Source organism: Anas acuta, chromosome 28 (genome assembly GCF_963932015.1).
Source record: "Anas acuta chromosome 28, bAnaAcu1.1, whole genome shotgun sequence".
Taxonomy (NCBI): Eukaryota; Metazoa; Chordata; class Aves; order Anseriformes; family Anatidae; genus Anas; species Anas acuta.
In genome coordinates, this window is record NC_089006.1 from 407501 (window position 1) to 433714 (window position 26214).

Sequence of the window (26214 nt, forward strand, 5' to 3'; positions counted from 1 at the left end):
ACTCCATGGCCCCCTGCCCTTCTCCAAGTAAGTGAGGGGAGCCTGGTGTCCCACAGGGCTGAAGGGTGAGTGGGGTTGAGAGAGGGGAGATGGAGGTGGGCCGGGAGCTGCTTTAGCCATCCTCAGATTGAGCCCCTCACTGCTCTATGCCTCCGTTTCGCCATGCTTGTGGCCAGGACTGGACTCTTTCCAGGCATGCATAGGAGAATGTGTCAAAGAGGGAGAGGGGGTTTTCGTGGCAGGAGGCTCCTGTGCCCACAGCCAGCAGTGCCTGGAGCAGGTAAGAGACCAGGATCCCCTGCCCAGAGGGAACAATGGGGGATTTCTGCCTGAATTTCCTGGTACCCCACAGCAAGTGACAACTATCTGCCTCCTGCACTTTCCCCGCAAAATCCAGGCCAGTCTCAGCCATGGGAGGCAGCAAATCTGGCCCATCCTGGCATTAGCTGTGGCTCCCAGATGTGGCCCCATTGGCTCTCCCCAAATATCTGTACTTGGCTGATGTTGGCATGGGATGGAGCTGTGGGTGGAGGTGGTTGTATTGGCCAGGCAGGATCCCATTTCCCCAGGCCCCATGGCTCATTCCCAGCCAGGAAACCTAGAGTGTTTTGGTGGGTGGATGGCAGTTCCCAGGCTGTCCCTGCTTTGCAGATGGGATTTGTGCCTCATGTTGTTACTGGGACTGTGTGAATGACCCCAAACCTCTCAGTTCTGTTGTCTTTTTGTCTGTCTCTGTTCTTGTGCAGGGTAAAACCAGAAGGGATGGGAGCCTAGTCTCTTCCTGACACCCCAAAAAAAAAGGAGAGCTTCTCACCAGCACCCAGCTGCATCTCCAGTAGCACCAAGCCAGCCCCCCTCATGGCTGCTGCCGAGCCCATACTGCCCCCAGAGGAGGTAGCTTTGCTGGAGCTGGGGAAGGTGGCCCCGGCCACCCACCTTGACAAGGTGCCTCCAGCCCCAAATGAACACCCAGGGGATCCCGACGCCACCCTGCTGTGGGACCAGTGCCAGCATGGTGCCCGGGGCCAGAAGGAGCCTATGGAGACTAAGAGGCGCTCAAGTCCTGAGGGGGGCCATGAGGATCCCGAGGAGGCTGCTCCTGTGTGCCCCTCAGCCGAATCTGAAGAAGACGAAGCCCATGGGCTGCCTGTGATGCCAGCCCATGTCTTTGTGCCCATCAACCCACAGTGCATTGAGCGGAAGCAGAAACCTACCCCATGGCCCCAGAAGGAAGACAAGGGAGGCTGTGTTCCCCATGGGGACAGACCCGATGGCCTCCGCCAGAAGCAGGTCTTCCTTCCCGTCAGCCCCTTGCGCTGCAGGGACCCAGCGGGCTTCGAGGGGCTAGTGGCTAAGCCATCAGCTGAGAGGTCATCGTGCCCATGCATCAAGGACTGCAGTGCCGATGGCCTCAAGGCTGTGGCCTCGGTGGTGGGGGCCCTGTTCCTGTGCCCCTGCCTCATCTACGGGGCCTATGTCTTCCTGCCCTTTGATGCTCCGCTCCTGCCCACCATCAGCGCCCGCCTGGTCTACACGCTCCGCTGTGCTGCCTTTGCCACCTTCCCCATTGTCCTGGGTGAGCCACAGGGCCAAAGTGCCCAGCCCTGGGCTGTGTTAGCCCCGGGGGGGCAGGGCTACAGGGGGTGGTGGGTAGAGTCGGGGCTGGTCTCTTTGGCTGCTCCTGGCAAGAGCAATGGAGAGCCAACCACTTCTCTTACCCTCTTTCCCACCCCGCTGCATCTCCCTGGTCCTCCCTGCAGCCCTTGGGCCCAACACGGCTTCACCAGGTGTCTGCTCAGCCCCTCTCTCTGCCCCCCAGGGATGATTGTCAGCGGCATCTCCCGCCTCTGCTCCCCTGCACTGGAGCCCTTCGGAGAGCTGCAGCAGGAGGTGGAGATCCACCGCACTTATGTCTCCCAGTCCGTCCACCTCTTCATCCTCTACTTCTTCAACATGGCTGTGCTGGCCACTTACCTCCAGCAGGAGGTCCTCAAGCTCATCCCCCTGCTCACAGGGCTCTTTGCCATCTCCCGGTAAGTGTCCCTTTTCCCCTCCCTGGGCTGCGGAACTTCCCAGCGTGGAAACGAGGTGCTTGGCTTGTGCAAACCCCCGCTTCAGCAATGCCTCAGCTGGCTGATGACAGCAAGGAAAGCTTGTGCAGGGCAAGGGTTGCTTCATCCCTGCTCCCTCCTTCATCCTGCTTCCCACAGCAGCCATACCTGGCAAACTCTAGCTGAGCCCGGTACCCTAAGCCAGGTGCCAGCCCCAGGACATCTCCCTCACTGTTCCCCCATCTACCTGCCCTCTCCAGGCTGATCTACTGGCTGTCATACGCCATCGGGCGCTCCTTCCGTGCCTTTGGCTTCAGCATGACCTTCCTGCCCCTCCTGGCCATGCTGCTCTGGAACCTGTACAGCATGTTTGTCCTGGAGCCTGAAAACCTCCTTGCTGTGGCAGCACCGAAGCCCGAGGAGCGCTCCAAGGAGAGCGGGGCCAAACTCCGGTACTGGGGGTGAGGGAGCCCCAAGGGGACCAGGTGCCGGGTCTGAGGTGCGGAGGGGCTGAGCCCTCCTTGCTGCTCTGCCCTGAAGGTGGAGGTGGGGGGACAGACAGGGCCCCTGCTCCCTGCCTGGACCTAGTAAGGCTCCTGGGGTTGAGATGGTTGAGTTGTAAAGCCTTCTTCATGGGGAGTTTCCTGCAGGTGGAGAAATGACACCCCGGGCAAGAGCCAGGGAGCAGAACGACCTGCTCCTTGAGGATGGTTAGGACAGGCTTTGCTGGACTTCCTCCTGGAACTGGCTTTGCCCAATAAAGCCCTTCAACTGAGCGGCTGTGTGTGGCTGTTTTGGGGAAGGAGAGTTAAATTCCACCGGGGGGGGGGGGGGAGGAGGAAGGGGTCTCTCCCTGCTGTCTATTTCCCAGCACTGTGACTGCCCCATCCCTGCACGGTGACATGGCCAGTCCCACCCAGCTCCTTCCTCCTCCACCTCTTCCTCCTGGCAGGGGTTCAGCACCCAGCTCACAAACCAGTCTGCCGGGTCGGAGACAGCTCTGCCCCTGGGACAGACGCAGGGAGAGGCTGGGACAGGTTAGACAGCTGCAGATGTGCTGCTGCCTGGGCTGGGACAGCCAAATCCACCCCCCTGATGGGATTACAGCCTGCACCCCACTGGGGTTTGAGTGGTGAGACCCACCCTGTAGTCCTTGGCAGGCATAAGGGGACCCCTGCACATCCAGCCCTGTATAAGCCTGGTTGTCGTGGCTCTCTGAGTCTCAGACAACCCAAAAAAACAGCTATAAAAATCCCCCAAATAAGGGGAAAGCCCCTTCAGCTCTAGATCTTGCCAAGCATTTGACTTCAGCCTCTCATCCCCAGCTGCTATATCATGGGAGCAATTCACCCAGTGCAGCTCTACCAAGCTGGAAAATGGGAATAGCCTGACTGTTTCAAATGTGCTTTGGAACAGGAATATGGCTTAGGGCCTGGGCTCATGCTGACCCCATGGCTCATAGCCAAAACCACCCCTGGAACAACCATGAACCGCCAGAGATTAGGAGCCTACCTCTTCTCAGAGGGGCTTTCATACCTTGGCTCCTGCTGTGAGCTGCAGCACCCTTCCTTTAATCCCCACAGGGCCCCAGAACTCATCCCACTTTCCCATAGTGCAGGGTTTCCCCAGGAAACTACTCTTAGAAATCCCTTTTATTTGGTCAAAGACAAGTCAGTGACTGTGAACACAAAAGCCCAGCACACTTCTAAGTGATGTGGTGCCTCCACAACCACTGAGCAGCCCTGGATCATGCAGGTCCCACAGCTTCAAGCACATGGAGAGCTGATCCAAGCTGATCCTGCAGAGCCCAGATGGGGTTTAAGTGATGGCTAGGCCAGATGAGCCTTGGACCTGAGCTCAAGCATCTGCTACAAAGCAGCAGCGAGCTTTCTTCTTGTGCCAGCAGCCCTCACCGAGGCCAGCACAGCACGAGGCTCCCATTTGAAGTGGGGATCGAGCGGTGTGTGATCCCCAGCGGGGCTGCTGGGGGGGGCTACGCCGAGATGCCCCCAGCACAGTGGGAAACAGAAAGGCACCTTGCGTGCTGTCAGGAGCAGCACCAGTCCCCAGCCCTGTCCTCCAGCCCTGCTCCTAGACTGGAGCTGCTTAAGCAGAGCCTTGAGAGCTCTGGAATTGGCACAGGACAGGGCACAGCCCATCCCTGCTGCTGCTTGGGTGCAAAGAGGACAGCAGTGGTCTCATCCCTTGGGATGATCTTTCCCTGGCTCAGAAAAACCCTGACCAACTCCCCCCACTCACTGTCCTTGGCTGGGTGGGTCAGGAAAAGACAGAGGAAGAAGTGTCATCAGATGCAGGATCTGGGCAGTAGGAGACAGCCCGCCAGAGGGACATGTGACATGGGCAACTACTGCAAATGTTGTCCGTGTCCCCTCTGAGCCTGAACTGCAGGGTGAGAGTGGAAAACAGAGAAGATTGCAGGCATTGGAGGCCCCGTAGCCGTAGTGGTTGCTTCCCCAGGGACAAGAAGGAGCCTGGAAGACTCTCCAGAGCCCACCCCACTCAGTTGATGGGCTCATACTCAGTGTAGCGTTTCCCCTGGGCAAAGAGAACCACACAGCTGCCCACCACTAGCAGCACCATGGGGGTGCCCAGCGCCACGGCCATGATGGAGATGACCAGGGGAGAGAAGGTGTCCTTGGGGGGCTGCCCAAAGCCCAGCAGTGCAGACCTGCAGGAAGAAATGAGGCACATCAGCCACAGAGATGGGGATCAACTCTGTACCATGGAGGGGAGTTATCTGGGGCTTTCTTTCCCGAAAGGATTTCTTGTCAGGATCCCGCACAAACAATAGAAGGAGGTTTCCCATGCTGGTGGATGGTGAGATCAAAATGTGTCAAAATTCACTCCTTGCCACAGGATAATAGGAAAACAGGCTGTCAAAGGGACATAGTTGCTACCCTCTAGCCTAGAAAATTGCCCAAACCCAAGCTACTAGTAGGAGGGAGAGCATCACTTTGGTGCCCTGGAGACTGTACTCACCAGCTCAGGTAGCGCTTTTCCTCGTAAATATTTCCGTCCTCACCCCCAAAGGAGATGTTGACAGCACTGATTGTGTAGGTGCTGCCTACGCCCTCCCCAAAGTAGGCAAGGACAATGCTGGACCTGGGCAGCGTCCAGTTGGCTGCTTTCAGGCTACCGGAGTGGCACTGGATGCTGTCCTCGCGCTTGGGGGCCTGCGAGCCGTAGGCTGTCGCCTTCCACTGCAGGAAACTGAGCGTGGAGCTGTCATTTCGGGACTCTGCTACCAGGGAGAACGTCTGGCGAGGAGAGAACAGAAGAGCGTATTTATGCCAGGGCAAACTATAGCGACGAGCACGGCAGCAGGGGATCTACCCAACCCCAATGCTCTCCCTGCACTCACCTCAAAGATGGTGGGAGTGTACTCATCGTCGATGGAACGTGCCAAGCGCAGCCTCTGCACCACTCCTGCCTCTTCCACCGTGACCACCTCTAGGGCAAACCATGAGCTGTTGCCCCGTGGGGCTGCCCCAGCAAGGACAAACTCCACTTTAGAGCTGTTTGCTGTGTGCAAAAGGCTGGGCAAGGTCTCGTCACGGCCACTGGTCTCGTAAGCTGTCACCTGCGGGAGAAATAGGTTGGAGGGACAGCATGATCCTGGGCTGGGACACAAAGGAGCAGCATTCTTTCTCTAGAAGATTTTTTGGACAGGGTATTCACTGGGTTCATCCCACTACATCCCCCTGTGTGCTTACCCGAAATGCCAGGCTGCCGTTGGAGAAGCTGCCACTGGGGTCAGTGGCTGGGCCACCCACAAACTCGGCTGTCAAGGCAGTGTGGTTCAGGGTCCGATTGACGCTGTCCCAGGAGAAGTTTGACAAGTCATAGGTGGGGTAGAAGACCTCCTCCAGCACGTTGGCCTTGCTGTACTCAAACACCTGGGGAGGAGGAAGGGGAGAGGGGCTGGAAGCTGCCAGCAGGTGCCATGGACACTGCCACTTTGTGCTGTGGTCCACGGAGCTGCCACTGCCAGCAAAGAGAGGAGGGAACCCACAAAGGAAGCGCCTTGGCAAAGCATCTCGAGGTGGCATTGCAAACCTGAGACAATCAGGGGAGGACACACGAGGCAACATTTAGCTGCGGCTGGGAAAACTGCAGACTGACCTGCTCTGCCCTAGGCACAACCCTACACCTCTTGCACTGCAGGGCTGCTCTCCCAGAGCAGTGCTACATCCCCGGGCAGTACCTTGGTGAAGACGACAGCTGTGGAGTACACAACACTGCCAGCGGGCTCAATCTGAATGGCTCCGTCAGGAGTGGGCGAGAGCAGCTGGGTCCAGTTGACGTGCAGGGCACTGCTCGTGCCCTCGGTGACCACGAGCAGCACGGCGGGGGCCCCGATGCTGCTCCAGATGTAGTGCAGGGTGTCATTGGGCCCCACTGCCCGGATGTGCAGCAGGTTGACGGAGGAGCCGTTCCAGCCGGGGTTGTACTGCATCCACACCTGCGGAGGAAGAAGAGGCCTCAGCGGGAGGCTCGGTTCTCCAGCGGAGGCCGACCTGGCAGCCTCTGCTCGGCCGGAGGAAGGCACCGCGGGGCCGCTCCCGGCTTCCCCACCAGCCCCGCGGGTGACGGGGCCCTGGCGTTGCCCAACGAGCACGGTCAGCGCCGCGCACCCTCCCGCTGCGGGGCAGCTTCCCCATTTCGGAGCCGCTTCCCCGTCCGCAGCCGAGGCCCGGGGGGGAAGCTCGGGACCGCCGAGGCAGCCTCTCCCCGGCCCCGAGCCGAGCCCGGGGCACGGGCACGGCCCCGGCTCAGCCCAGTGAGCCGCTCCCCACCCCCCCTTCCCCGGTCCCGGTGCCGCCGTCACCTCCCGGCCGCCGGCCGCCGCCAGCAGCCCGGCCAGCAGCAGCAGCCGCCGCATGGCTCCCTCCGGGGGGTCGGAACCCGGCGCTAGGACCCGGCCCGGAGGGGAGGGCCCCGCCCCGTCACGTGACAGCTCGGAGCGCGCTCCCCCTCTTAAAGGCGCCGCCTGCAGGGAGCGGGGTGCGGCCCCCGCCCTCCCCCCCCAGTTCCTGCCCCCCACGCACGGAGCGCCCCGCAGCGAAATTCCTTTAAAGTCCTTTATTGTCGAGGCAAACAGCAATGAGGAAGTACAGGGGAGACTTAAATTAAAGCAGTGGTGTCTCCACCCTTCACGGGACGTGTTGGCCCTTTTCACCATACTCCAGGTTTTCTCCCCTCCCCCCCCCCCCCCCCCCCAAACTTCAGACAAATTCTTGGACTTTGCCCCAGCTCCAGCTCAGGACTGGGGAGAAACCGCAGCGCTGCAGGGAGCTGCTTCTGGTGTCGGGACCGCACTGCCTGCTGCTTCATCGTGGCAATGCAGCCTCTACTCCTGGGAAGCCTCCGTCGCTGCGGGCTGCTTGCTTTGCTCATCGCCTTTCTTTTTGTGCCCCGAAACAATGTCATCAATGCGGAGCAGAAGAACTGCAGTCTGCGGAAAAACACCACATCCACGTCTAACCAAGAGCCCGTCACAAAGAATAAAACACAATCCATGTAGCTTTCACAACACCAAAGCACCTGCCTTCCTTCCGAGCGCTCGCAGTTGGTTTGAAGAAGAGGAGCCTTTCAAGGTCAGATACCAAAGCACAAAAGCTCCCAGGGCTGCTGACTGGATTCCAGCACACCGCTGCCACCAAATTTCTCAGCCCTGGCTCACACAGAACCACTCGTTCTTGTGAGACAGTTAAGTTAGAGAAACAGGTAGGATGGAAAAGGGCACATCCCAGGCTCAGGCAACCCCTCCAAAACTAATACAAGCTCCCCCACGTGTTGCACCCCTTCTGCATCCCCATCATACACCTCTTGCATTAGTGAGCTGGCAAATGCCATGCTCAGGTTGCAGTGCTTCTCCAAGCATCTGAATGCCTACACAGCAACATACCCTACTCCAAAAGGACAAGCTACAGATGCTCACTTTTTTTTCTTTTTTTTTTTTTTTTTTTTAAAAAAAAAAAGTTTTAACTTCTCTCCTTACCTCTACTGCTGTTTTGTAGGTCTGCAATTTGACCGCTAAAGGCTCCCAGATCCCCAGGTCCTTCATATCAACTAAAGTTCCGGTCTCACCATTTACTCCCCATGTCTGGCTGCCCTCTTGGGTGTGTTTTGCCTGTAAGCAGAACAACAGGTCACTGCTAATCAAGTAGCAATTCACCTGCAAGAAACTCAAATTCATAGCCTCAAGAAAACAATAAGTAGTTTTTTTGTTTTTTTTGTTTTTTTTCCAATTTTGGAATTTACACAAAAGCATATTACCAAGCACTGCTTAAAACAATTGTATCAGAAATTATACTTGGTGATTCCTTCTCTCTCATGCCACTCAATCTGACCACAAAGGAAGATTTTGATTTTGTTCAACCTCAGGGTTTTGTTATTTTGATTTTACACTCTGGTACTTCAAACCAACCATTTAATTCAATTTTTGTGACTTCACATTCTGGTACAAGGCTTCAGTAAAAATGTTTGCAGCCCAGCTAATGCAAGAAAAAACTAGTATTCCGATCACCTTGATGGGATGGGTTACTCCAACCAAGGATTCCTTCACTGTAAGAGCCTACTGCAACTACTGAAGGGCTACAACCTCAACAGTCTGAGCTCTCTCTTGCCACCTCAGGAGATACTGAAAATAAAGGATCTGAGGGGCAGGACAATGAACCTCTGGGGATAACTCCCTAGTGCATGCCTTACCCTAAGCGAGGTCAGCACACGAATGGTACTAGCGCCGCAGTTCTGGATGAGTGTTCGGGGAATGACTTCCAGAGCTTGGGCTACTGCCCGGTAGGGCCACTGCTCCACACCTGTCATGCCTTTGGACTTCTCTGTCAATGCATGGGAAACCGCCATTTCAGTCGCTCCCCCTCCTGGCACCAGCTGTGGGTCAATGAGGACGTTGCGACACACCTGCATGGCATCTTGAAGGTTACGCTCTACCTCCTGTAGTAGGCACATAAAAAGATTTTTTGGTTGTAGAAAATGAGCACAGATCTGCTGGGCTTGTCCCTCCACCGTTTTGCCTTGTAGAGCACACAAGATTGGGTTCTGGAGTGAGAAAGAATTCCCAAAGGAACTCACAAGGAAGTAACAACTTACTGACACTAGGAAGGTGGCAGAACAGCAGGGAAAAACACGTAGTAACTTACTGCAAGGATTTCCTTGCTGGCTCCACGCAGAATGATAGTGCAAGCCTTGGGGTCTTTGCAATCCGTGATGAAGGCAAAATACTCATCCCCTATTTTTTTGACTTCAAAGAGCCTGGCTCCGGTTCCCACATCTTCCTCTCGCAGCTCATCAGTGCGACTCACAATGCGAGCTCCGCAGGCCCTATCACACAACCAACAGTTAAGTCAGATGCTCACAAATAAGAACAGGAGAAAGAGTGAGGTAAGAATGAAAACTCAGTGCAACAGCAAGAATGAACTGTGGCAAGGAAGAGAACATTTACCTGGCAATCCTGTTGTTGTCAGTCTTCCTCACTCTGCGGATTGCTGTGATGTTGGCTCTCATCAGGTAGTGTTGGGCCAAGTCTGAAATCAGGTTTGTGCAACTTCATTGATCAATCAGCAGGGTTTTTTTTGTTTGGTTGCTTGTTTGTTTATTTTTATTTTATTTTTGTTTACAAACTGTGTATCTTTAAAGTAGCAAGAAGGGAAAGGAAGTAACCTAAATGTTGCATCCTAAACCAAGCTGCAAGAAAAAAATTACAGTGCAGCTCTCCCTGGTCTGTTAATCTCATCCTCACTTATGTTTTGATATAGTTTCCAAATGCTGGAAAAGCAAAACATTATTCTAAGCATCCACGTTCAAAAGAATGAAATCTAATACCTGCACTTCAGACCTATTTTCTAGAGCAATGACAAAAAAACTACTATAAGGCCATATTCAAAATTATTTTTTTCTTATTATTGAACAGTGTGTTTAACGCAGTATGAACATTAAGATGAACTCAACAAAAGGAAGGATCATGAGCATTATTACCAGAAATTCCTTTTTCTGTGATGACCAGATCTGGCTTCACTCTCATAAGATCCTCGCAAATCTGCTGAATGTACTCTTCCTCCATCTGCAGGATGCGGGCAAAGTCTTCCTCCCGTGTTATTTCAATATCAGTCTGTATAGAAAGAAGTGTGAATATCTTACTGTATTCATCCCAACTCATCAGTGAGTTAACCACAGACCCTCTGACTTAAGATACCTCAGCTCCCACAGGAAAGAGTTAGAGGGAACTGCACAATTAAAAACATGAATCAGATGTTCTGACACCATGTCAGTTTAACACTAGCATTAATTAAGACAGAGATATTTGACTCTTGACATTCACATTACACAAATTACTGCAGCTACTTCACAGTGAGTTAAACATTGTAGCCTGGGTTATTTTCTCTTTTTCTCCAGGGTACTGACTGATCCCAGAATCAGCAGAATTAGGCCATACATGCAAAAGGTCTCTGAAAGGCAAGAAACATGGAGCCTTCTGCCCCTCATGCAGGTAATGAGCTATCTGGGTTTGTTCACCTCACTAGTCTTAAATCAGAAGTTGCAGACATCCCTAACAGAACGTGCTTTACCTGGCTCTCTCCCTTCTTGTACTCTAGTGAACAATCCAGAAGGACAATGCGTGGATTCTTAATAAGGCGACGCATCCTGGGATGAGTTACATCTTTATTAACCATGATTCCACGCAGAACACAAGAGTCTTCACTAAAGCCACCAGGAATCTGACAGACATAAGAAAGGGGGAACAAGATGAGTTAGTCTAGTCTACAAAAATCTGTATATCCATGCTCCTGAAACTATCCATCCCATCTACTGAAAAAAGAAAGTTCTCTTGAGCAAGTGTGATTTAACTCTGGTGATAACCTGAGTTAATGGTAAGAGCACACTGACTTAGGTCAAGTGAAAAGCCATTGAAGAACTTGAGAAACTGCTTACAACCTATCACATGGCAACATGTGGATGGAAGATGGAAATTGAAATAGTTGAAGTGATCTTTTTAAGCAGTATTCTGGAACTGTTGAAATAACTGCCCCTGTTTTCACTGTACTCCAGCAAGGCCAATAGCACAAAGTAAAATATCTCCAAGGGTTATGTTTGCAGACTTCAGATCAATAGCACAAAATTCTTCCTGCTGCATTCTAGAAACATTTAATTCAAAATGAGAAAGAAGCACACAGATGTAAAAAATATATATAAATAATTAAAAAAAAAACATTCAGGACATACCTTCTCTACTTTTGCATATTTTTTTATATCAATTTCTTTTCTGCCATTTTCCTCAAACTCCACAGTCTTAACAGCATCAAGAGCAATGGTACAGGCCAAGTCAGACCAGCGGTTTATTGCTTTGGTGTTTATAGCACTCTTTATTATTTTAAGCATCATCTCTCTGTTGTTCACATCCACTGGAGTGCTGAGAGAAAGTAAAAAGTCAATAGTAAACTAAGTATTATTCCAAACTACAACTACAAACTACAGTTCACCTCTCTCTAATTGTCGTTTTACCAACATGATTCCCTCAAGAATCATCTTTAAGCAGAAGCCCCACATCCCTTCTCTCTGACTCCCACCAGCCCACACTTACCCAATTTTCTTTAGAATACTGATCATGTCATCCAAAGCCTTCCGATAAGCCCCAATGATCACAGTTGGGTGCATCTGCTGTTCCAGGAAGTGTTCAGCAACAGAAAGCATCTCTCCAGCTAAGGGGAAAAATAAACACATACAAATTCCCCAGATAAGTTAGCAGAACAATTGGCAGCCAAAACTTAAGGAAAATATACCAGCCAAAAGTATCTACTCTCCATGCAGAGAGCTCTAATATCATCCATACCTTCTGTTATACTTGATTGTACTAAACTGGGGGAAAGAACACAATTTTTTGAACCATGAAGCTAATCACTTAAGGGTCTAATGAACCTAGTACTCTTCATGGTCTAAAAACAACCCAACAAGAACCAACCAACCAACCCACCCAATTTTAGGGTTGGGAAATAACACGGATCTGTCTCAGTAATGCATACTTACTGGGATCTGATGAGCAAACAAGACAAGCTTTAGCATTAACTTTCTATAAAAGGTACATGTCTTATTTGTGCTCCTTACCAAGGATAATTACAGATGTGGTCCCATCTCCAACTTCTTCATCTTGAGTACGGCTAATCTCTATCATTGATTTTGCAGCTGGATGCTGGACTTGAATCTGTATGGATGCAAACGGTACGGTTTTGGTTCTGGAATACTAAACCTGAAGCTTCTTTCAATGGAACAAATACCTCACTTTTTAAATAATCAAAGGTATTCTGCCTGACTATAACACCGGTATTTCTTCCTTTTTGAGGGGGAAAATAAGCATTTGTATTTCGTTGTATTGCATCCCCACAGTTTTTCAGGCATTACGTTTTTTGTGATGCTATTTCCACAACACTCACACTAGAAAAGCAACGACAATTTCTTGGTCTAATCATTTGGCGTAGTAAAATTAAGCATCTACTCAATAGGCTTTGATGCAAGCGATTATAACTAAAATTACAAGCAAATTCTTATCAGTCTTATAAAACCTCCATGAAAAATTACTATCCTGGGATCAAATGCACTTTTCTGAGGAAGAGCACTACCTAGAAGCATTTAATTCCTCTCCAATAAGCACCTTTTTCTTGGTAATGTTTAATATTTTTTGGTTCTCAAGATAGAAGGCGAAATAACATAATGCCATTGGCAGCTATTTAACCAAGCTATTTAACCATATCCCAGAACATACCGACTCACAAGTTAAGCAAGACAATCCTTTAGGAGAAACTCACCTCTCTAAGGATAGCATTGCCATCATTGGTCATCACAATCCCACCCATGGGGTCCAAAAGCATCTGCAACCAAAACAGAAGCAGTATTTGCACTGACCTTTAATAAGTGCAGTGTTTCTAGCCAGCAGCAGCACAGGGATCTCAGCAAACATTCTTACCTTCATCATAGCTCTTGGTCCCAAACATGTTCGTATTATGTCAGCAATAGTCTAGGAGGAACAAACGGAATTAGGCAAAACATGAAGGCATCAAAACATCTAAAACAGCCTCAAATAAACGCATAATCTACATGAAACAAGCAGCCACTACAATGAATCTAAAGAACCTGATGATTCCGCAATTGCTTAGATGTAGCAGAAGACAGGGCTCATGTGGAAATGAGAAGCCAGGGATTATTAGAGCAGCGGCATCACACTGAGTAAGTACTAAAAACAGATGCCAAAATTTAAACACTCTCAGACTTGGCAGAGAAAGAGGTTTTGATGGGTTAAACCCCTCCACATGCACTTACATCAAACATACTGGTTTTAACACTGAAAATTCATTTTATATGGTCCTTCTACTCTGCTTTTTTATACACACACACACGTGTTATAAAATAATAAAAAAGTTGACTGACGTCAGAATATGGTACCTTAGCAGCAGTGATGTTCCCAGTCTGGACTTTTCTTCCAGACTCACGTTTCATATTTTGACCTAAAGCACACAGGGAAAAAAAAAATAGCACAAATATAACCATCGTGTAGTCTTACCAGAAAACCCAAGACTGAAATGGTGATGGTGACAATGGACTAAAACACCCTCTCAGTCACGCACACAGTTCTAAATTAAGAATTTACAATAAATATTACAGCTGGTCTAAGAAAGCATGCTCATAAAAGAGTACCAATGAAAAATAGTATTCCTGATTATAACAGGATACCTGATTAGCAACAGATTCTTCTGAAAAACTTGTACCCCTGAGATATAAACTCTTCCCCCACAAAACCAAGCAGCAGAGGTTCACAAAAACCTGGAAGACCCCCTAAATCCTAGAGGCTGCTGCACGGTAGCTTGTGGTCTGCAAAGTCTGTATGACAAGAAGAACCAGGGTTTATAATTCAGTTTTGTACATCAGTAAATCTCAGCCTTTGGTATGTTTGAGCAGGCTGTAACAGAGGCTCGCAAGCACATTGGGGGATTTGTGTTACGTATTTAGCCTGGCCGAGGAGAGGTTTACGTCAGAACTACACATAAGAAACCCCCCCCCCCCCCCCCCCAGATTTATAAGAAAGGAGAAAAGCCTAAAAGCAGCAACGAGAGGACGGGAAGGGAGCCTGGAGCTACGGGGCCCCGGATAACCCCGGGGACTGCGGGGTGCTGCGGCGCCTCAGCCCCGCGGCGGGGGCCACAAGGGGGGCGCCGGGCCCTGAGGGGACACAAAATGGCGGCGAGGGGGGACTGAGGGGGGACTCACTGAGAACGAGGACGGGGCGCGGGCCCATCATGGCGGCGGCGGCGGCGGCGGGACCCGGAGCGCGGAGCCGAGGGGAAGCTTCTAGAGCGGAGCTCGCTCGCCCCGCCACCACAGCCTACCCCGAGGGCCGCCCCGCCGCGCCCAATCGCTGCCTGCGCGGCGGGCCCGACGTCCAATCAGAAGGCGGGAGCGAGCAGGAGGCGGGGCTTGCGCCTCCCGTCCCCACCCCGCGGGGTTCTCAGAAAGTTCGGTTGAGGAGCAACCGGGCTGGCAGCGCGTTGGGAGGGGCTGGGCGGCAGTGCGCATGCGCAGGCTGCCGGGCCCGAGAGCATGGCTGGAAAATGGGTCCGACGGTCAGGGCGCATGCACCAGGCGAAGGGGTCTATGGGATGGGCGCGCTGCCAAGGGGCATGCTGGGAGTGATAGTCTTTGAGGGGCTGGTGTCAGAATCAGAAAATTGAATTGGAAAAGCAATCCAACCTCGTCTGGTCCAACCATCCCCCTACCACCGATGTCACCCACTGAACCATGTCCCCAAGCACCACGTCCAACCTTTCCTCGAACACCCCCAGGGACGGTGACTCTACCACCTCCTTGGGCAACCCGTCCCAACGCCTGACTGTGATAAGTGGTAGGAACCAAACCACTCTCAGAATAATCTTTATCAGAGCCAAGTTTATTAAGCAAGCGTTCAAGCAGGCAAAACAGCGCTGGGCGGCTGCGGAGTCTCTGCTCCACCAACGGCACGCACCTCACCCCCGCCAGCGTCCCCCTTTTATAGCCTGGTTGTTCAGGGCGTATCCTGGTATGTCCTGCGGTTGCGTGTACTGTTGCTAGGGGGTCGTCTCAGACCTCCTGGTGGTCGTGAGGATGAAGGCCGTAGTCTTCCTCTGCGTTGCAGGTTGCGATCTTGCTGAGCAAGCACTCTCCATGTTCTGATCAGGATGGGCAGCTGGAAACTCTCCAGCTATACAGGGTTGTCACAGCCCCCACAAGCTTTCCCGCCAGTTTGATTAACAAACTTATTATACAATATTTATTACACTGACCACTCTATCTGAGGAGAAATGTCTCCTCATTTCCAACCTGAACCTCCCCTGGCACAACTTGAGGCCATTCCCTCTTGTCCTGTTGATAGTCATGTGCAAGAAGAGGCTGACCCCCAGCTCCCCACACCTTCCCTTCAGGCAGTTGCAGAGAGCAATGAGCTCTGCCCCGAGCCTCCGCTTCTCTAGCCCAAACACCCCCAGTTCCCTCAGCCGCTCCTCACAGGACTTGTGCTCCAGGCCCTTCACCAGCTCCGTAGCCCTGCTCTGGACATGCTCCAGGGCCTCGATGTCCTTCTGGGAGTGAGGGGCACAAAACATGGTACTCAAGGCGTGGCCTCACCAGAGCAGAGCACAGGGAGACGATCACATCCCCAGTCCTGCTGGCTATACTATTCCCGAATATCCCAGCAGTCTTTATAAGTGCTATTTTTTTAACTAAAAGCTGCTGGTTTTTAAACGCTTTTGGGACTGCAAGTAAACCCTCTTTCTCCAAAGGGCAAGTCTGGGGGGGGGGGAGCGAGATGGAGGGCGGGAGGGGGGAGGGGGGCAGGACTACATTTCCCAAATGCCTCGGGGGCGCTGCGAGGCGACACGTCACGGACCGCGGGCGCTTCCGCTCTTTTCCTGCTGCTGAGTCGGCCTTCCGCGGGCTGTGGCAAGGCGGAGAGGGTGAGGGGCGGCGGGGACTCGGCGGTGTCGGAGGGAGGGGAGCGGAGCGGAGCGGAGCGGAGGAGGGGAGCGGGGGCTGGGAGGGCTTTGGGGAGCTTTGGGCCCCTCTCTGGTGCTGTTGCTGGGGTATTTGGGGGAGAAAAAAGGAGGGGGGGGTCTGGGTGTCCCGCAGGTAGCGGTCAGCGGCGCTCTGGCCTAGGGGGAGCAGCGGCTGGGAGCTCCCCTCGGGTCTCTGGGCCGTGTCGGGCTTGTAGGGAGATGCTGGCGTGGGTGGAAATGCGGTTGGGTTGTGTGGAGGGGACACCGCCTAGCAGAGTGAGGGGTCTGGCGCCGCAGCAGTCTCGGTACGGAGACTAAAGCTCCCGAGTTCCGTTACTGGGTGGGTGCGGAGCGGCTGCGGTCTTCTCATCCGAGCTGGGAGATACTGGGCTGCGGGAAATAAGGGCGTGCAGCTTGGAGCGGGGAGTTGTGGGGACTGAAAGGCTGCTGGAGGGTGTTGGTGCTGTTTCGGTCACTGCAAGTAGAAGAAGAAAATCTGAGTCTGGAAATGAGAAGCTAGTACATTGTGAGAACAACAGAGAATTGATGGGGTGGGGACGAAGAACCACCTCTGTTTTTTGTAAGGCAGTGCTTCAAAATGGCAATTAACTGTTAATTGACAAAATTGGTGAAACCATTAATTGACTGAAGTTCTGCTCTGAAAGTTACTGAAAGAGGTTTAAGTTACTGAAAGATCTGAGATCTTTCCCAGTTAATGAGCAGGAACAATACCTGCTGGGGCTTTGAGAAGGGAGAAAACTGCCACCTTTGCTGCCGTGCATGCCCGTCTAGGCCACTGCTGTGTCGTTACTCACATTCTTGGAGGAAAGTGTACAGATATTTCAGAGGCAATTGCAAAGCTCTGTGGAGCTAGGGTCATTTCTCCCTGCTCTGTGACATCCTTTCACGATATTGCTGTGAAGTATACAGCTGCTCATGTCTTACTACTTGTGAATTGTGTTGCCTTGCTAGGTTGTGCCATTTGTGTTCTTTTTGCAGTGAAATTATCAATGACGTTCCATTTTCTTTTATTTCTAGATGAAGCTTGCAATTCTTGCTGTGTTTGCCCTGTTCTACGTGGCCCACTGTGAAGAAGGTGCCAGGCTCCTGGCCTCCAAATCTCTATTAAACAGATATGCAGTGGAGGGGAGAGACTTGACTCTGCAGTACAACATCTACAATGTTGGTTCTAGGTAGGCCTTTTCTGGGTTTCTAATACTGATCAGGAACAAATCTTGCCTTCAGGATTCATGACTGTTTCTAGGCTCCATAATGTGCTGTTATCTTTGCTCCCCCAATTGCGAGCATTCATCACACTTCTTGAAGGTTGGACCCTGGAATTTGCTTTTTCCTTCCTGTTCTCTTGTCCCTGCTCTCACCTTATGGCTGCTTCAGCTCTCTGTCCAGCATGGCACAGTTACTCTCATGTCAGCTTGTGATACTCTGTTACCCATAAATACAGAATCCTTTCCTTGTCTTCGTGAGCTTTTTCATTTCTGCATCCCTGTCTTTTTGCAGCTTCTCAGTTTTGCCTTCCTCTTTCTGTAGTCTCTCTGTAATACACCTTGACCATGCTCCCCATCTTCTATTTTTGCCTTTTTGTTTCAAAAAATCAGTTCTGCCAACAGTAGAATCGTCAGTATTGGACTGTCATTCCTCTTTGGTGCAGTCTCCAGTGAATAGAATACCAAGTCTGACTTGCTTCTCATCCCCCTTTTTGTTTTCTGTTGTTGCATTTTAGTGCTGCTTTAGATGTGGAGCTGTCAGATGATTCTTTCCCTCCGGAGGATTTTGGCATTGTCTCTGGGATGCTCAATGTCAAGTGGGACAGGATTGCTCCGTATCTTTTCATGTTTTGAAATCTTTTCTCCAACACTCATTTTTACCCCTAAGAATCCTGTAGTTCACTTGTCTGTCTTCAGTGTAACTGAAATGACACCATACCAGACCCTGGGCGAGGTGCTGAACGCAAACCTCTGTTCTTGAGGGTGATGGGTTTTGTGGTTTTGTTACCTTTTAAAAGAAGTTACTTGCAAACAGTAAAATCACCATGCAATTCATCTGGCTGGGGAAAAGGAGTTGGATGGATCAGTGTCAGATGAGTCTGCTGTCTGTAACTACAGAGGACTCTTCTTTTACCTATTTCCTTACCTTCTTTCCTTTGAAATGAAACTGTTTTCCGTAACTTCCATCTCTCAGAGCAAGCAATGTGTCCCACACTGTGGTTCTGCGGCCTCTCAAAGCTGGATATTTCAATTTCACCTCTGCTACCATCACGTATCTGGCACAGGAGGGTGGACAGGTTGTGGTGAGTGGCTTGACCCTTCATAGTATCCTCACACAAACTGAACAACAGATATGCCTGATTGTGTTCTTTGAGGTGGTTGTTAGGGATGACTCATTTGCCTGTTCTCTTACACTGCACATGCTCTGCTGCAAGATGGAAAGGTGGCAAATACTGTTCCCCCTCTGCCTTTTTCAGGTTGGTTTCACAAGCGCTCCTGGGCAAGGAGGAATCTTGGCTCAGCGTGAGTTCGACAGGAGGTTCTCCCCTCACTTTGTAAGTATTTTTCAATTGGTAATTGAATTGCAGTTACCATGCAGCCCACTGCAGTGCCAGTTTGTGGTGTGTTTGGTTTGCACTACAGTCACCTGGAAAACTCCAGCATGGATTGCAATTAATCTGTATTAGTTGTCCAGAAGACTATCACAGATCTGGAGAACAGGCTTCATCCCAGCTACCTAAAGGAGCTGGCTCTATAGGATTTGGCCTTGGAGCCTTGAGGGTGGAAGATCTGAGAGGATCTCATGGTTATAAGACTCAGCTATGTGTGGCTTGTTTTGACTTATAACTGTTTCTCCCTTCAGCTGGACTGGGCAGCTTTTGGTGTGATGACTCTGCCCTCCATTGGGATCCCGCTGCTGCTGTGGTACTCGAGCAAGAGAAAGTATGACACCCCCAAGACCAAAAAGAACTGAGCAAAGCTAAATCTAACCGTCACCCCAGAGCTTAGGAGAGAGCAAACATTAACCCACACAGAACAGTGGGTGTGCTTGGATCAGCAACAGTCACTCCTGCAGAGCACTGCCTGGGCTTCAGCCTTGTCTGCAAGAGGGAGTCACCAATCACTTCAGTGGCAATGATGTGTTGTTTTCTACCTCTAATAAAAAAAAAAGGCACAAACCCCACCACCAAATCCCAAAACTCCCCAGCCAAACCCCCTTTTCTGTGTATTTGGGGTAGAGACACCTTGCTTTGTTGCAGATTTAGTGCTGGTGTGGCTGTGATATCAGCGTTAACACCTAGAGAAACTTGTTTGTGGGTGTGCAGCTCTGCAGCATTTCTGACCTCTGTGCTGCCTTCCTGACTCCCTTCAACCATGTGGATTTTTGCCTGCTGCAGCCCTCTTAAACCTTGTAAATCTTAGTGTCCATCTCTTCCAGGTGCTGCTCAACTTGCCAGAACAGCTGTGGAAAGGAGCTCTATCTAGTGATAATAAGAGACCTTTTGACAGAGGCTGGTTAGAGCTGCTTCTTGGGGTGGGGCATGGGAAGCCCACTGGTATTTCAGTGAGGAGTTGATGTGTTTCTGGTTTTTGTTTTGTTTTGTTTTTTTCCTTCTTGCTCTTGTTGCTCTGGTGAGGGTTGAGGTAGCGAGGTTTTTATAATAAATCAAACACAATGGAAGAGGCCTGCTTTTCTTTTACTGGGAAGTTCTAGAGGTGCTTGGCTGCCTTAAGATGCATCCAACGGGTGGGCAGATGGGAGAATAAATCAGTACACTATTCCCTCTGTAAAATAAAGAGTAAAAGCAGTGGAAACGTGGGAGGCAGAAGTCACTTTGCCAGGTTCATTCCTCTGTCCCTGCAGGGCTGGTAATTTGCACCAGCTTTCCTGGCAGCCTGAAGCTCAGGAGTAATATTTCTCTTTACATACAAAACAAATTTCACTCTGTCTTTGTGTTGGGCATGGAACTGTGCTTTTCCTCTGGAGGAGATGGCACAATGATGACTTGCCCCAGGTGACCTGTGGGTGCTGAGAGTTTTTTCCTTTCACAGAATCACAGAATCATTTAGGTTGGAGGAGACCTCCAAGATAACCTAGTCCAACCTCTGACCTAATGCTAACATGTCCTCCACTAAACTATATCACTAAGCTATAGATCTAAATGGCTTTTAAATACCTCCAGGATGGTGACTCAGTCACTTCCCTAGACAGCCCATTCCACTGCCTAACAACCTTTTCCATAAAGACAACACGTAGGCCTCTACTGAATATATAAATCTAAAGAAAAGGGTTGAGTGAAGTTTCAGTCTCGATTAAAACTTCTAACAGGACAAACTTTTTCCTTCAGAACACTTTTTTGTTTGTCGTCTGTGTTGGAAATGAATGCTGTGTTTGAGCACAGGTTGTGTCATGTGGGTGCGGTGACAACTGAAGTGCCACTGTGCATTTACATTTCAGTGTCATTATCACAAAAATTCACATCAATACAAAACCACCGATAGCAGCTGCTTTCCTCTCTCCATGCCTTTGGCAGTGGTCTCCATCCTTCATTCCCAAATCACAGACATCATACAGAGAGGTTTTCCTCTTGGTGAAACCCCTGAAATATCATTCATTTCCCAAGGAAATGACTGTCCTACTATTTTGTTTTTTGTCTTTTGAACAGAAAGAGTTGTTAATCTGCCAAACCAAGGACAAGCAAATTATGGCATTGCTGCCAAAGACAGCAAGTGGGCAAATTCAAGCATCACCTGGCTCAGCTGTAGGAAAACGGAGCTTTAGCAGCACCAGAAAAGAAGGTGCCAGCTAGAGCCTGCCTAGATGAAGTTCCTTCTGGCACATATTTGTGCCTCTAGATACAACATGTAGGATTTTGGGATGGTGAAACTGATCTTTTATTTTTCAAACAAAGCCTGCAATCTCATAGACATCATCACACAGAGCTAAAATAATATCCATGTCATGATAGTAGTACTCAGTGCTGAACTGGAGAGAAGAAAATAAGATCTCCATTATAACTGTAGGTATCACAGTTTAACTCTGAAAAAAAAAAAAAAGCAAACACTTTTTTTTTCCCCAAAAAAGAAGTCACTTGGTATCTGTAAATCATACTCCAAAATCCTCCCACCAGATCCACACAAAGGACCCCCTCTCAGTCTGTAGCACAAGCTGAACTAGCAGAAGGAGTTTGCCCATAGAAGATCAGAAAATGATTCTTGAATGATTCTTGAAGTCAGTAGATTCATACAAGCATAGCACCAGCAGTTTAACTGAAGCCACAGGAGTCCTCTCCAAAGCACGAGGTCTTTCTATATTTGTGGGTAAGAGGCATAACTGGCAATCCCACAGTGGTTTGCATGGTTTCTTGACATGCGGATATAGCCATCGTCACCAAAACGCACACCCCAACTTTTGGGAGAAAAAACAAACTATTAGACATTAGAAAAAAATCCTTTTTCTGTGAAGCAGCAGCTTTATCAACATTCTAACATTTTTGAGGTCTCTGTCACAGAGCTTTTTACAGGCAAGCGATGGAATAAAACCATTCAGACGTCCTTGTGTCTTTAATGAAGTGTTTTGATCAACTGCTTCACGGAACTTCAAATTCCGGATTAAGTTTCAACAGAATATATCAACATAAAGGGAACTTTAAATGCATTTAAAATACTTATACACACTTTAAGTTCCTTCACATTGCTAGGAGGACGTAAAGATTTCTTTGATGTGGTTAAGCATGAATCCCTAGAGAACAGTTTAAGGCACAATACCAGTGTTCAATTCTGTAACAACTCCCATCACGTAGGCATCCAGCTGACCTTCCTCTAATCTATATAAATATCAGTTGTTATAAAATCTGTAGTCTGAGGCTGCCAATGTGAACAAAGGGAGATGACCTATGAGAAGCCTACCACGGTAGATAGTGAGCATGTAGAGTTTGGTGACTTACTGCAGTGCATTTACCTGTTTTTCACAAGCCAGTAATCCTTATCATTTAGGGTGCCATAACCAATCACGAGTACTCCATGATTCACCTCCTGTGTGCACCGTGGGTCATCATACACACCTGCAAAGCAACAGAGTTTGAAGAAAGCATGCCAGCAGCCCACCAGACCCCATCAGCAAAGCAGGCCTAAATTCAACAGTGTCTATGCTAGAGGCTGATAGCAGCTAATGCTACTATCTTAGATTTTGTCATGTTGGTGCCTTATCTAGCGACTGAGGCCTGACTTGCCATATTCAACCTATATTTAAGTTTCATAAGCTTTACAGGTAGAGAGAGACAGAAGACAAAACATGGCCACAGATCTGTGTGGCCTCTGGGGTGAAAAGGACATACCTGACTTGTACAAGAAGAATGTGGGCTGGGTTGCGTCAATGGCAACAGAGACTGGTCCAATATTGGCTACAGCATCTTTCAGGGCTGCTTCATCAGCATATGGGAGCTCAACATACTTGGAGCAAGTGGCAGCTCGTGTGGAAACATTATATTGACATGTCCCGTTCTGGTAGATACAAGCAGGAGTTAAGAAAAGGAACACATGGAATCTACCAGGAGCATCTTAAGTCTTTCAGGTACTTGTTTTTCTGCCAGCCCCCTTTTACTTCATGCTACCCTATTATTCGCTTTTCTTTGACCACCATTTTTCTGTACACAGAATTATAAAGTGGATGGCAGAAGGGACCTGAAGAGGTTGTGTTGTCCATCTCACTTCCCCACAGCAAGAACAGCTAAACCATTTTATTAGTATTCTCTGCCCTTTTTTTCCTATAAACCTCCAATGATAATACTTCTACCATTTTGCTAGAGCAACTGTCACTGCTTCCTCACCCTTCCCATCAGGAAATTAACCTCACATTTAACTTAAATCTCCTCTATTGTAAATTAAGCCTGTGGCTCCTCATTCTCTCTCTAGACACAGGTAACAGCATCTTTCATCCCTGTAGCTGCCTTATGCGTGTTTTAAGACTTGTATTTCACTTTCCTTCTTGAACTAAGAATCTGTTCCTTTGACTTTCTATCACATGCCATGTTTTCAAGACACCAGGGCATCTATTTTTTTGTCTCTGGCCATCAAGACACTTAGCAGGAGGATATTTATTTGCTCGTGGCTCAACAATGTGAAACAACATCAGGAACAGCATGCTGCAGAACTTACACAGAAGCTTTTCAAAAAACTGTCTAAATGTAGTTCACTGGAAACCTCTGCCTGCTGAAATGGTAGAAATACAAATATCCCATTTTTAAACTACTGAAGATGGAATAATACAGAGAGCTCAGAACAGTACCCAGGAGTGCTGTCCCATTTTTCTCTTCCATGTGTTGTGATATCTCATAATTTATGTAGGACAGAAATGAACCTGTAGAAAGTCTGGCTCCAAGAATTCATTCACCCATGAAGGGAAAAAAAAAAAAGAAAGCTGAAGTTCTCTTCCCCAGGGTTCCCAAGATTTAAAGCATCATCTGCAAAGACTACGACTATACAGGAGACTGGTGAAAACCAAGACAGAGGGAAACCAAAATTGGAGGAGGGAGGGGGCAGCCACGCAAGAGAGCAAAACAAATTCCACCTTGCTTCCTCACTCCTTTTAACACCCGGGTATTTCTCTAAGGATTTCACATACTGTTTCAGAATGATGCCTACCTGAGCCATGTATGGGTAGGATTCATCCGAGTCAATCCCATTGTTGTCTATGATGTACTGGAAAGCTCTGGTCATAAAACCTCCACTGCAGCCCTTGTTCCCATACATCATGGAGCAGTCAACCAGGTTCTGTGCGCTCAAGGACACCAGCTTCCCCGTTTTCAGCTTCACTTGGGCTTCAAGGGCTCCCACAGCACTGAAGGCCCAGCATGACCCGCAGGCACCCTATAAAAGCCCCAGCAAGGCTCAGGCACTGTCCCATGCTGCCCCAGCATGGACCAGGATGGGGAGAGCTTCGCACCTGGTTCTTCACCTCCGTGACACAGCCCTTCTCTCGCCAGTCCATGGTGTCTGGGATGCTGCCGCCTAGCTGCGGTTGGTACATGGAGGACCGGTTGTGTCCGTGGGGAACTTTCAGCCCAGTCAGCAGAGCAGACACTTCCTCACTGGTCTGAGGGTAGAAGCACCAGTTCATGATACCCCTGCATCTGATAAGGCTTACATGGGGGGTATGGGAGGTGGTAATGGGTTTCCCTCAAGCTGAAGGAGTTAGAGGGTTTGGGGAGATCCCTACCTTTTTACGTATTTTACATTTGAGTTCTAGCTGCTCATTGACAAAGGCAAGAAAAAGAAAATATGAAACTTGACTCCAGCCCCAGAAATCCCTAGAAGCCAGTATGTCTCATTAACCAACACTACAGTCTTGGGGTATGGAAGGAGTACAATTTGCACATACACATAATGACCAAGTTCACACACCGCAAACACTAAGGTAATGGGGAGATTTCCTCACACCTGATTGCCTCACGCGGGCAGGCTGAACATGGCAGCGTCAGGGCCGTGCCTACTGGAGGCCAAAAGGAGAGGACGGACCAAGAAGGGCTGTCAGGAGCTTCTCTACCCCAATCCACTTATACAGCCTGTTTATCCGTCTGTCCATATCCCCTGCCCAGGTAACTCATGAAGTGGCTGACCACCTTGGGGTGTCACCTACCATGTCAGCCAGGTGGTTCATGCCTAGCTGATAGGAGTGCAGCCCCAGGGAGTGCTCCAGGTTGTGCAGCGTCACGAGGCGCAAGTTCCTCTCCCACGTCACGCGTCGCTCCCCTTCCTCTTTCTGAAACCAAACCCAACCCGGCAGCGCTGTGGTGGGCAGCAGAGGCCCCCCAAAGCTATTTCACCCCTGCCCTGGAAGGTTGCTGCCCCTCCCTACCCCCCCCACCAAACCATGCCCCCCACACTGCCCCTACCTGGTGACGATACTCTTTACCATGGGCTTTCTTCCAGAGCTGCCAGTGCCAATCCAGCGTGGGGTCAGGCTGCCCCAGCACCACTGCCAGCACGGCCAGGAAGGCAACGTATGCGAGCAGCTCCATCTTGTGCAGCCGGGCCCAGGGAGTTGGTGCAATGCCGCACAGGCACTGGGAGCCACGGGCTCAGAGCTGGAGTGGGGCCGTGCTTGACCGCTGTGTGACAAAGCCGGTTTGGTAAGGGAAGCAGAGCAGGTCAAGGTGTCATCACCGGGCTCCCCAGTGTGCCCCTGGCAGGGTTTCCACACTAGGTGACGCCGACTGCCCCATCCTGCCCACAGCCCTGTGCCTGCCACCCTGCGATCCAGGAAGAGGAATCCCACCAGGACTCAAAGTGCCCTTGGGGAAAGCTCAGCTGGACACAACCTGTGCCCATTCACACAGCAGAGGGCAGGGACATATCCAGACATGCATCAGCTGGTGCTTCCACCCTGAGAAACCCTTATTCATCCCCCTGGCCAGGCGTCTGCTTTCACAAACCTGTGTTTTACAGCACCTAAAAGCAAAACAAAACAAAACAGCACACCTATTTTCATGCAGCTGATATCTGCCAGCTCTCAAAGAGGGGCTGCTGCAGAGGGGTGCTTGGAAGAGATTAGATAGAGACAAAGCCCCATGTACAAACATTTCTTCAGTTTTACTTCCTCAATGCTCAGTTCTCCCACAACTGTAAGACACAAATGCAACCCACATACCTGGGCAGCCTTCTGCCAGCTCAGGGAGCACAGAACCAGCGGAGGGACACCAGGGGCCTGTCCAGCGTCCTCACTGCCACCCCAGGGCTGGGACACACGGGGGCTCACACATACAGTGACCGCAGCTGCGACTCGCAGATCAAATCACATGAGCTGAGAAATGAGGAAATGCTCTGATTTCGTTTTCACTTAGCTGAGACCATGACCGTGGCGCCTGATCCAGCTCCTCCACTCCTGACAGAGGAGGCCATACATCAGTGCAATTAAAGCAAGCACCAAAAAAAAAAAAAAAAAAAAAAAAAAAAAATCAATCACTTTTTTTCTTCTCAGACCGGAAGATGTGGTTTAAACATGGCCACGTTCCGGAGCTGAACCTGATGCATCTGTGGCCGGTCCCTGCTGCACTGCAGAGAGAACTGCATTTAATGCACATTAAGTTGCAGACAGCACAATCA

The 26214-nt window shown here is 50.1% G+C and overlaps 5 protein-coding genes across 8 annotated transcripts in view; 2 read left to right on the forward strand and 3 right to left on the reverse strand.

Annotated features, from left to right (window-relative positions):
• TMEM79 (transmembrane protein 79) overlaps positions 1 to 2826 on the forward strand; it is a 2928-nt gene extending 102 nt beyond the window's left edge. Inside the window, exons 1-4 of one of the 2 annotated variants that reach the window (XM_068662696.1) lie at positions 1 to 27; positions 747 to 1576; positions 1820 to 2033; positions 2312 to 2826. The exon at positions 1 to 27 is cut by the window's left edge and continues 102 nt beyond it. In XM_068662696.1, the coding sequence (XP_068518797.1) occupies positions 859 to 1576; positions 1820 to 2033; positions 2312 to 2516 (1137 nt within the window). In that variant the 5' untranslated portion in view covers positions 1 to 27; positions 747 to 858 and the 3' untranslated portion in view covers positions 2517 to 2826. Of the gene's footprint in view, positions 28 to 127; positions 281 to 746; positions 1577 to 1819; positions 2034 to 2311 lie in introns of those variants that run through there. The other variant, XM_068662697.1, reaches the window with a different exon arrangement.
• Positions 2827 to 3685: 859 nt separating this feature from the next.
• GLMP (glycosylated lysosomal membrane protein) lies at positions 3686 to 7055 on the reverse strand. The gene is made up of 6 exons (XM_068662695.1): positions 6901 to 7055; positions 6277 to 6534; positions 5786 to 5968; positions 5434 to 5652; positions 5052 to 5329; positions 3686 to 4740 (listed from the first exon to the last, which is right to left on the reverse strand). Exons 1-6 carry the CDS (start codon positions 6952 to 6954, stop codon positions 4572 to 4574), a joined length of 1161 nt encoding a protein of 386 aa, XP_068518796.1. The 5' UTR covers positions 6955 to 7055; the 3' UTR covers positions 3686 to 4571.
• Positions 7056 to 7139: 84 nt separating this feature from the next.
• CCT3 (chaperonin containing TCP1 subunit 3) lies at positions 7140 to 14506 on the reverse strand. Its single transcript, XM_068662694.1, has 14 exons — positions 14349 to 14506; positions 13527 to 13588; positions 13051 to 13101; positions 12893 to 12955; positions 12195 to 12291; positions 11674 to 11791; positions 11316 to 11502; positions 10661 to 10810; positions 10071 to 10203; positions 9538 to 9619; positions 9236 to 9416; positions 8784 to 9029; positions 8074 to 8205; positions 7140 to 7527 (listed from the first exon to the last, which is right to left on the reverse strand). The coding sequence occupies exons 1-14, from the start codon at positions 14377 to 14379 to the stop codon at positions 7423 to 7425; spliced, it is 1638 nt and encodes a 545-aa protein (XP_068518795.1). The 5' UTR covers positions 14380 to 14506; the 3' UTR covers positions 7140 to 7422.
• A 1414-nt stretch (positions 14507 to 15920) lies between these two features.
• On the forward strand, positions 15921 to 19792 carry SSR2 (signal sequence receptor subunit 2). The gene is made up of 6 exons (XM_068662844.1): positions 15921 to 16066; positions 17144 to 17298; positions 17847 to 17945; positions 18305 to 18413; positions 18588 to 18665; positions 18974 to 19792. Exons 2-6 carry the CDS (start codon positions 17144 to 17146, stop codon positions 19082 to 19084), a joined length of 552 nt encoding a protein of 183 aa, XP_068518945.1. The 5' UTR covers positions 15921 to 16066; the 3' UTR covers positions 19085 to 19792.
• A 1198-nt stretch (positions 19793 to 20990) lies between these two features.
• CTSS (cathepsin S) lies at positions 20991 to 25902 on the reverse strand. 3 transcript variants are annotated; one of them, XM_068662839.1, is made up of 10 exons: positions 25760 to 25902; positions 25545 to 25560; positions 25005 to 25220; positions 24749 to 24871; positions 24056 to 24205; positions 23755 to 23979; positions 23269 to 23322; positions 22449 to 22614; positions 22073 to 22175; positions 20991 to 21520 (listed from the first exon to the last, which is right to left on the reverse strand). In XM_068662839.1, the coding sequence occupies exons 3-10, from the start codon at positions 25128 to 25130 to the stop codon at positions 21421 to 21423; spliced, it is 1047 nt and encodes a 348-aa protein (XP_068518940.1). In that variant the 5' UTR covers positions 25131 to 25220; positions 25545 to 25560; positions 25760 to 25902; the 3' UTR covers positions 20991 to 21420. The 3 variants fall into 3 exon arrangements, with proteins under 3 accessions (XP_068518940.1, XP_068518939.1, XP_068518941.1); XM_068662838.1 differs by lacking the exon at positions 25545 to 25560; XM_068662840.1 differs by lacking the exons at positions 23269 to 23322; positions 25545 to 25560.
• Between the last annotated feature and the right edge of the window lie 312 nt (positions 25903 to 26214).

Bases quoted from the DNA above. Each gene is read 5' to 3' on its own strand.
- GLMP (XM_068662695.1), bottom strand. From the start codon at position 6,954: ATGCGGCGGCTGCTGCTGCTGGCCGGGCTGCTGGCGGCGGCCGGCGGC. The intron at 6,535-6,900 runs GTGACGGCGGCA...CTTCCTCCGCAG, and splicing joins CGGCGGCCGGCGGCCGGGAG to GTGTGGATGCAGTACAACCC. The intron at 5,969-6,276 runs GTACTGCCCGGG...CCTCCTCCCCAG, and splicing joins CAGCTGTCGTCTTCACCAAG to GTGTTTGAGTACAGCAAGGC.
- CCT3 (XM_068662694.1), bottom strand. From the start codon at position 14,379: ATGATGGGCCCGCGCCCCGTCCTCGTTCTCA. The intron at 9,417-9,537 runs GTAAATGTTCTC...GTTGTGTGATAG, and splicing joins GACAACAACAGGATTGCCAG to GGCCTGCGGAGCTCGCATTG. The intron at 8,206-8,783 runs GTAAGGCATGCA...TTCTGCTTACAG, and splicing joins GTGTGCTGACCTCGCTTAGG to GCAAAACACACCCAAGAGGG.
- SSR2 (XM_068662844.1), top strand. From the start codon at position 17,144: ATGAAGCTTGCAATTCTTGCTGTGTTTGCCCTGTTCTACGTGGCCCAC. The intron at 17,299-17,846 runs GTAGGCCTTTTC...GTTGCATTTTAG, and splicing joins ATCTACAATGTTGGTTCTAG to TGCTGCTTTAGATGTGGAGC. The intron at 17,946-18,304 runs GTATCTTTTCAT...TCCATCTCTCAG, and splicing joins AAGTGGGACAGGATTGCTCC to AGCAAGCAATGTGTCCCACA.
- CTSS (XM_068662838.1), bottom strand. From the start codon at position 25,130: ATGGAGCTGCTCGCATACGTTGCCTTCCTGGCCGTGCTGGCAGTGGTG. The intron at 24,206-24,748 runs GTAGGTGACACC...TTCTACCCTCAG, and splicing joins TGAACCACCTGGCTGACATG to ACCAGTGAGGAAGTGTCTGC. The intron at 21,521-22,072 runs GTAAATGCACTG...TTCTCCCAAAAG, and splicing joins TACTGGCTTGTGAAAAACAG to TTGGGGTGTGCGTTTTGGTG.